This window comes from Octodon degus, unplaced genomic scaffold (assembly GCF_000260255.1).
Source record: "Octodon degus isolate 3935 unplaced genomic scaffold, OctDeg1.0 scaffold00055, whole genome shotgun sequence".
NCBI classification, from domain to species: domain Eukaryota; kingdom Metazoa; phylum Chordata; class Mammalia; order Rodentia; family Octodontidae; genus Octodon; species Octodon degus.
The window spans coordinates 9,418,244-9,428,148 of record NW_004524631.1 but is presented as its reverse complement, the minus strand read 5'-3'; the positions used below and the strand labels follow the sequence as shown (position 1 = coordinate 9,428,148).

Genomic DNA, 9,905 nt, shown 5'->3' with positions numbered 1-9,905 from the left:
ATATATATATAATCATTGAGCCAGTTTTAGATATCTGGGTGTACCCTGAGATTTCTAGTGAAATGAATTGAGCACACAATTATATGCATCATATTGTTTCTCTCATGTGGGAAAATAGAGGGGGAAAGGAGGTACTAGCTTTGGGAACTGGGAAGAGAATGTCCAATTGGGAAGGGGAACAAGGCAAAAGGTGAGGGGAGGAGAAGGAAGGGAAAAGGAAAAAGGGGGGAAGAAAGATTTGGTACATGTGGTGTGGAGGAGAAGGGAAGGGAGGGGAATAGGGGAAAGAAGAATAAGTTCCTGGGATGAATGTGAATATTATGTACACCAGCAGTATACAGTAAAATTAATTTTTAGAAGAAAAATAAAATTAACATGAAAATGATAGTTTCTATTTTATAAGATAATTATAGTATTAAAAAAATGCAGCATAGGCCCAGCAAATGATAAGTACATATCTGTTTATTTTTTATATATGTAATTGAACTTTCTCAAAAGAATGGAATTACTGAGATGAAGAGATGGACAGGAGAGGGAGTGGGGGAAAGAGATGTGTCTATGTAGGTAAGCAGGACAGTTTGGATGGATTTCTGCTGGTCTGTGGAAAGAAGCAGTTAATATTTAACTTTTTGTCATCTTTTTTCCTTTTCCTTTTTCTTTTTCTCTTTTCAACTTCTTATAACATTTTTCTTATTTTTTATCTTTGCCCAACTTTGCGTGCATATATCTGGTAATATGAACAACTAATCCCAAGGCAATACTATGCAGTACAACAAATACTGTGATATTCATTTTATTTTGTTTAGTGAAATTCTTTGTTTTAACATTTAACTTTTTTATTTATTTTTTTGGGGGGCAGAACTGGGGATTGAACTCAGGCCCTTGTACTTGCCAGGGAAGCGCTTATTCCACTGAGCCATCTCCCCAGCCCCCATTTAGCTTTTTTAACTCTCTTTAAAAAATAAAAATAAATAAAATTTTTAAAATTCCCAAAATGTAAATATAAATAAGCTTAACTGGAAAATACATAAACTTGTGGATTTTTTATTCTGGTTTCATTTTGGTATAGTTTTATACATTGAGGCTCATTTTCCAAATCCCATATTAACATATTATTGAAAAAAAAGATACAGCAGCCTGACATAAATGTAAAGATGTGGTTTTGACTAACACTATTAATGTTTACAGCAGGGTCAAATTGTGTACAGAATTTATATCATCTCTGTCTGAAGTGAATTTGGATAATACAACTTTGATTTTTGCTGGCACATATTTTATCTCTCACTGAAGAACTAATTCCCAAACCAAAAATAAACAATAGATGTATACTATCAAATACATATATAAGGTCAACCATACATCATACCCTGGAGCCAAACTATTAAACACTATCATCAATGACAGCCCTTACCCTAATGATGTCCCCACAGCAACCATATTGCAAACCGTACTTCCTTATTAAAAACAAGACCTGCTGGTGATATTTATAGCCCACATTGTCAGCTTTGCTTCTGTGTCTCTGCTGTCCTTCCTTGGCCTTCCAGACTTCATCTCTACCACTCCAGGCTAGTGAGCAGTGTCTCCAGCTGCCTGGAATCATGTGCTCTTATGCTCTCCCTGTTTAGGGCTCAGCTGCCCACCTCTTCCTGCAGTTCCACATTATGATATACTCCTTCCGTGAGCTATTTTCTCTCCACACTCTCCATCACATTTTCTAGATCTTAAATCAAGGGCTGGCTTCTTAGGAAGTCTTTTTAAGACTCTCTCTATAGGTCAAAGGTCTGGCACAAAAATACTTTAAAGAGTAACTCAAAAAGGATCAAATAAATGGGCCAACTTATAATGATGTGGTGAGGTTAAAAGAATAACTGATGGGGAGGCTGAAAACATGAGGATCACTACGAGTTCAAGCTGCATAATGAGACCCCACACAAAATAATAATAATAATAATAATAATAATAATAATAATAATAATAAATAATAATAATAATAATTGATGCTGAAGCACCCAAGCTGAAGATGATGGGGACAGCTGGGATCAAATCTAAACCTGAAGAGATATAGAAGAACTTTTGAAAACCAACAAAAATACTGAAAGCAATGGCTGTGGAGGAGCCCGGGGAGGAAAGTTCATAACATAAGTAGAGGACACAATCACTGTAAAACAGCAGCTCCCAAAAGGTGCTCTCTTCTCACCCTCCAATGTCCTGTCACTTTCACCCTTTGACAGAAACAAGTCATAAACCAGAAATCAAGTATCTAGAGATCACCTGCTTGGTGCACAGAGCAAAGAGGAACTAGCAGAGAACAGATGTGGAAGGACAAACCGCAAGTGGCCGGCATGGCCTACATATTTTTCCTCTAAACATCACTGCTTCTCCACACTTCAAAAAAATCTCCTACTTGAAGCATAGAGAAAAGAAAGTTCGGCAGCTACTGTGTCTCACAGGATTTCAACCGAGTGACACTCCAAATTGCCTACTATCCTATGTTGATCACCACTGATTGACTTCATATAAAGTAGCATAGGAAAGGACAGGGGGAAATAAGCAGCACCACTCAATAGAAAACATAGCTGGTGTGGTCTACATTTTTGTTGACATTTAGGAAGGACCATTTCCTTTATCAAAGATTCCATCCAACACCATCATTCAACATTAACCTTACTCTCTTCTAGGACTTTGGCAGGTTCTTTCCAAATATTCTCAAAGGACTCATAAGAACAGAGGCCCTCTCTCTAGTGCCTTGCCAACCCATTGAGCATTATTCCTTACAGGCACTCCATGTGCCCCAGTGAATCTCTGGGTTCCAAATGCAATTTGTAAGAAGTTGTATAGAGCAGCACAACGATTTCTTTGGTAATCTTGGTAATCATGTTCAACCAGCAAAATAAGTACAGTGACCCCCCCCCCTTTCTGGTAAGTGGATTCAGTGATCTAAGGCAGGACTAGTGATTAACCAGTCTAGAACTTGACTAGTTAAATGGAATAATGGCTGGAATTTCATAGAACATACAGCACCCACGTGGAAAAGCACCCCACATCATGAGGTACTGCCTCTGCCAGATCAACACTGAGCATTCGTTCGGTAGGTCAGTCCACGAAACTGTTGCGCCAGCTGTGTGGAAACAATGCGGCCCATGGTGAGATCAGTCAATTCTGCAGTACTAGCTGGAGCTCTGGCATAATAAAATGAGTGTCTTGGGCTGAAGGGGTGTTTAAGAGGATACTATCATGATAAATAAGGCTCCCCGGCAGGCACACTGCAAGCAGAGATGGAAGATCCATCTCTCGAGTATGTAGCTTCCCCCATGAGGACAAATCACAGCCCCCTCAATTATGGAAAAGGTTGAATATAGTCACCCAGTAATATATGGTCCCTGCTCGCCAAATCCACTTAGCTTGCTGCCATCAATCTAATGGTCAAGCACTGTCTCTGGGCAACCCCAAGTGACCAAGTTCCTTTAAGACAACATAATGCTAGAAGGCAGAACTAGCCCAGCTCTGGGATGGTATTACAACAGCACGTATGTATCCCTGCCACATTAGAAAAACTGTATCCAACTGACAGAAATTTAAAAAGGCATTTCTCCATCAGGATTCAGCAAAGTAGACCCTCTACTCAGTCTGGCCTATTGTTTACATACAGCCAAATGTCTGCGTTCATAGGTAAAATTTCACACGATCACAGATATAATCATCCATTCATGAACTGTTTATGGCTAGTTTGCTGCTGCAATAGCAAGGTTAGGCAGCTGTGTAATTCTGAGTGGCCTCCTCATGGAAGACATCACGTGAGCTCTGCAGAGGACCCCCAGCTGTTTAGTAGTCACAGAGCCGGTAAAGAGAGCACAGCCAAGAAAAAAGATCAACCGTGACTTTCAACTGATAAAGTTTATTATAATCCAATAACAATTCCATAATCTTGAGATTTTCCTAAATTAGCAAATTCAATATATTTTTTAAAAAACTCCATTTTTGAGTATTTGATAATGGCATTAATATCTGCAAGTCCCAAAATATAAAGTATTGCTTCAGGCATTTATTTTAGTGTACAGTACATGGTGGGGGCACTTTTGAAAACTTTAACTTGTGCCCTTCTGTAACAGTCTTTATGCCATAGGGAAGACTATTAATTAGGTAATCTTCCCCTTCTGACCCATTTTCAGTATATATTCCAGTCTGGGAAAACAATCCTATAGCATGTCACGCTCCCAGTGCACCTTGTGTGAGTTGGACTGAGATAAGACTCCGTAATCATCCCAGCTCCATCAATTTTTAATGCTAACTGGTACTCTCCAGAAGTATTTTGGATTCAGGGAGAAGTGTTAATTCAGAGTTAAAACTTAAGACTGCTTCTGAAGTTCTGTGCATTGCGTTTCTTCATGCATGCTTACCCTAGTAGACAGCCACTGACTTCTGCTGGGGAGGGCCAGATTCACAGTGAACACCCACACTGGAGGATCCCTCAGTGGACTAGCTTCATTTGAGAGGCTTGGATCTACGGACAGGCTTAGGTCTGGCAAGACTGTAAAACTACCTTCCCATTGTAGTGGCCCATGTCAGGCCTTTGTACATCAGAGGGAAGTTTTTTTTAAAACCTTACACATAAACTAATAATCTATTTTAAGTTTTTCATTACCAGTAACTCCAAATAATAGCACAAATAGCTGAAAATTGGACCATAAGATTACTACTCTTCTATGTCCCACGTTGTGAAAATCCCACCACCAGCAGCATTTTTATGCTTGTCTGTCAACACTTGGTCTCTACCAGTCCAGGTTCCCGTTATCCCTTTGATATAAGGCAAATTAATTCCACCGCGGCACCCTCTACTGATCATCCTTGGCATACACAGAGAAGCCACAACAACTTCTCCTTAAGGGTTGTGGTGCTTACTGACTTGATAACTAGAGTGTCGTTTGGGCCCTCCCAGGTTATAGTTACAGGACAGCTGAGTCTGAGGCACGTCAACTGTTGCAGCATTCACTCTCTCAGAACCAATTTTCTTCAGCTACCATTGTCAGGCAAACTCCCACTCCTCACCCTCCACCACTGTAAAATTAGTTCCAGGCTTCATTCAACCAGCCTGGCACCCCCAAGGAGCTGGAGTACTTGAATGTATACTGAAAATGGACCATCAGGATTAGGAGACCCAAATCCTGTGTGCACACACATAATAATAAAGCTTCATGAATTTATCATAGATTTGATGTGTGTTCATTTACTACTCTTAAAAACCTCTGTCTTTACTTGCTGTCTATTTATGTGAAACAATTGACAACATGCTACAGCTTTCCAAGTGCATCTTCTTTGAGCCCAGTGTGGACACTGACTTTGCCTTTCTCCCTTCAAGCTATGCTAACCCCTGGATTGGTGCTTTGGCCTCCTCTCGCCCTGTAAATTTCAGAACAGATGCTGACTGCACTGTCACATTACACTCCCCCAGCACACAACGTACACCCACCACGTGCCCACCCAATTGATGTAAGAGCAATTTTGCAAAACTCTAAAACATAAGGTTTCATTTTTAAATATCAGCAACACAAGAAACAGGATATTGAAAAACTGACCAATACATATTTTTAAATATAAGGATAGAAGTCAGTTAAGATGAGAAAAAAATTATTCATTGATTATCATAATGAATTAGGCTAAGAATAGAAAATAAGAAGAAATAGCCACCTCATATGTTGCCAGTAAGAATGCAACTGATCTGAAACAGGAATATATTAGGGAATAATTTGAAAACTTTCATCAACATTTTATTGAAAAACTCACAATGGAGATAACATATCTATGCTGCTTAATCACCTACATAATTATCTTTGGATACGTTGCACACAAGTACCTAAGATGGCCATGATAACCTTGACCCTGCTGAGAACTAAAAAAAATCGGTAAATTGCTATACATAGAACATTATACATTATTATAAAAGGTAACACATAGTATATTAAAATGTAAGCTGTTGGCAGAATCTCAGACTAGAAGAGTAAAAATATAAATATATGCATTACAAATGCAATATATCAGAAACAAATATAAGAAAATTAATTGGAGAGTACTTTAGTAAAAAATTTAATTATTATTAGGAAGAGAGACACATATATTAACATTAAAAATGTCACTATATTAAAGAAGAACAGTAATACACGTTTTTTCTCTAGAAATAAATTAAGTAACCTAATAAAATTGAATGCATCAAGAAAGACACATAATTGGAATTTATTAGCTTATATTTTTTGTACTGGGGATTATTATTTTACATTCAGTAAGACTCAATGAAAAGATAGTGCAAAGTTCAGTTAAAAATTAATAAATCATACTGTAAAAACATGATTGTCTTCAAGAAATGTTTTGGAAAACTTAAAGCAAAGATACTGCTCACTCAGCTATCCAGAGATCTTCAGTGTCTGCAATATAAGAGCGAAAGTTGTCAAGCAAAACATAGGGAATTAAAATAGTTCTTCAAAAGAGAGAAAGAAATTTAAACACAAATCAATTCTCCACCTAAAATTCACAGTGGTCCCTGAAATCACACCTTACAGTAGACATCTAAGAAAACCATTTATTTTCCTACTTGGCAGATTGTTCCATTTTACATGTTGCCATTACAATTCTAAAATGGAATGGATGTCCCAATGGCAGAGAAGAAGAAAAGCTGAGAGAATCCAATATGCCCTCATCTCAGAGTCTGAGCAGACACAGGAAACAAATTGGCCACGAGGGACCCAGTTCAGAGTCTGCAAAGCTGACACCATCAGACAGAACACACACTTGTTAGAGAACTTATAGCGGATGGCTATTTCAAGCACTGCATTTATACTCACAGACAACTGAGACAAAACGAAGTCACCCCATGTGATCAGGTGTAAATGATAAATAATTGCCATACCTGGTTTTGCTGAAAGTAAGTCCGGTTGCTTCTGGTCCTTGTGGCTCCCAGCTCTCCACTGTCTTAACACTTCCTGAAAGGACTGGGCAGAAGCTTCTTCATCAAATGACCCTTCACACAAGAGCCTTTCTCCTGGCTCTGTACAGTCAGCTCTTCTTGTTGTTGTGATCTCTACCTAAACCAGATATAAATGGATCTACTTCAACATTACTAAATTTTCTGTAAAAAATACAATGAGACTAATTATTAGTCATTGTAAATAGGACAGGTTTTACCTTGGAATCCGGTGATTTTAAGGTATACTGATTGCTATACTTTACAGTGTTCTTCAAAATCCTATTGGCAATTATAATTATTATCTACAGAAATTATCAGAACAATAGCCTGCAGACAGATGACTTGTCATTGTGCTATTAATTACTGTTTTCCATTTGAAACTGCAGTGGTCTGTGTTTCTATTTCTTCACACTCTTGCTCTATAGCCTGCTCATATTAGAATAAGCACTTTCCTTATATGTTAGTTTGGTGACATCCTTCCCTACTTGATACCGTTGACTGTGAAGCACCAGCATTCCACCACAAGAACCCGAAGGCCCCACATTGCCTTACTCTTCGATGCCCTGTATTCTGCACCACCTATTCTCCCCTCCATTCACCCGCCCCAGCTAAACTCACATTCCTACAGCTCATGAAATCTATCAAACACATTTCTAAAGACCTTGCTCTACTTATGCTTAAGGCATAGAATGATCTTTCTCCTTATTTTCACACAGTTATTCTTTTCCTTTAATAAGTCCACAAGAGAAATATGTCCAAGGCTCTTAATAACTCAGATGAAGTGACATCTCAACTGGGTTTTGAAAGAAAGAGGTAATAATTCTATTAGCAAGAAGCGAACAGGAGGCTACCACCATCTTCCACAGGAGGGGTAATGAGAGCTGTGCTGCATGAAATGCACTGAATCATAAAGCATAGTGCAGGAACTGCAAGTGCTTTGTATTGGCATAGCAAAAAGTAAAGGCTATTGAAACAAAAAAGCTAGGAAAGCAAAAAGGGCCAGATTATGAAGGACTCTGGCCACCAGAAAAGCATGCGGGGCTTAGAATTGTTAGATCTGTGAAACCCTGAGAAGTTCCATGCGGTAGTGTGGGAGAGAGAAATTAGGAAGTAGAGAGCTGGGGTGCAAAACAATGACCTTCAGTGTCGCAGGTGTGCCGCAGGTGTGCCGCAGGCGTGCCGCAGACCCTTGGCATGCTGGCAGCATCGCAAATGTGGAGTCTTTAGGAATTTGGGGACTTGGTTATTATCATATGTATTGGTAAAATCTTTTATCACGTATATTTCAAATTTTTACTTTGTATTGTACATTTTACTGGGAGAAAACTTGAAAATCATAAATGTCACCCAGTGAAAAATGGATTTTCCAAAGTTCGTAGCGATATAAGGAGCATTTTGCAGCCACAGTGTGGAATGAGGAGGCTGTAGAATGTATTTAGTTGGATGTACTAGCATGTTGAATAAAAAGTTTGTTTTCACACCAATATGTAAAATGTTTATATTTTACAAAAAAGTACAAATAGAACTGGAAATATTGATGGACTCTAGACAGGGAGAAAATTAAATGCACTGTTCATTAAATCAACATTTTATTCCTTCAGGAACAAAGCCAACTGATGTATTTGTAATAGCAAAGAGGACAGAATAAATATTCAAAGACATATTTTCAACAGTAGATTGCATGGGACATGATAACTATTTTTTATTAAATGGTGCACATAATCCAAACTTTATACATTGATCCTATAAGACCCTCAGTGTTTCTTTATTTGAAGACAAGGCCTATAGAGAAATAATTAGGCTCAAATGAGGTCAAATGGTGGAGAGTTAATCTGAAAGAACGTATAGAGCATGAAGACAGAGTAGACCTCTCCCTAGGATCTCTATATACCTCACTGTCATTCTCCTCACTTCTCCCCGCTCCCTCTCATCATCTCTTTTTTCTTTTCTCTCTCTCTCTCTCTTTTTCTCTCTCTCTCTCTCTGTGTTTCTCTGTCTGTCTCTCTCTGTGTTTTTCTATCTGTCTGTCTGTCTGTCTGTATGTGTGTGTGTGTGTTTGTCTGTGTCTGTCTGTCTGTCTGTCTCTCTCTCGCTCACTCACTCTCTCTCTCTCTCTCTCCCCTCCCCACCCTGATGTATTCTCAGAAGAGAACACAAGGACACAACCAAAAGGTTGTGTCATCATCTAAAGGCCAAAGAAAAACCACCAAAACTAAGTTTGCTAGATCCTTGACTGGGAACTTGTAGGCCACAGAAAATAAATATGTTGTTGAAGCCACGTAGTTATTTTATTAATGAAAGCCTGAGCAGAATCATACTGAATGTGTGTGTTGACTGCAAACACAAAAAGGAATGAAAAGATTGTAGAAAATATGTGATCTAAAAGCTACATAGGGCACCACCAATGGTAACTTCTACAGATTTTGAGAGAGAGGAGAAACACAGTGTGAGGATAGTGAGGTCTAGGGGTAAGTGGGAAGATACAGGTGTCCAGTCCACAATCCATCAGTGTATCTGGACATGTATCCTGCAGATTATGAGGAGGCATGAACACCTGGTGCCTTGATACAAAATGGTTTAAGCACACCTTGATTCCAGCTATTCTCAAGAGCAGTTCTCTTACAAAAACAAGTCAGAGCTATAACACTTTCATAATTATAGCCATACATTGGAATCCCTGATTTCTCCACATCAGGAGAGAGAGGGGGTAAGAAAAATGCTTTCAAAACCTTTCAGCTGAATACTGCCATACATTGCTTCCACTCAGAACTCATGCCCCTGCCTCATTCTACAGGGTAGAGAGTTGGAAGAAGCAAGGCTAATCTTACATTGTAATCATTACCACATAAGCACACCCTATCTCTGTAAGAGATATCCCCAAATGGAAGAGGAGAAAACAAAAAATCATAAAGGGCACTAACTGCCTAAATATTTCCGGCTTCCAAAGCTA

The 9,905-nt window shown here is 38.8% G+C and overlaps 1 protein-coding gene across 1 annotated transcript in view; it reads right to left on the bottom strand.

The window, feature by feature from the left end:
• The window catches only part of Zbbx (zinc finger B-box domain containing), a 147,842-nt gene that overhangs the window by 70,043 nt on the left and 67,894 nt on the right, over positions 1-9,905 (bottom strand). Inside the window, exon 9 of the mRNA XM_023717811.1 lies at positions 6,899-7,073. Coding sequence (XP_023573579.1) covers positions 6,899-7,073 — 175 coding nt within the window. The remainder of the gene's footprint in view (positions 1-6,898; positions 7,074-9,905) is intronic.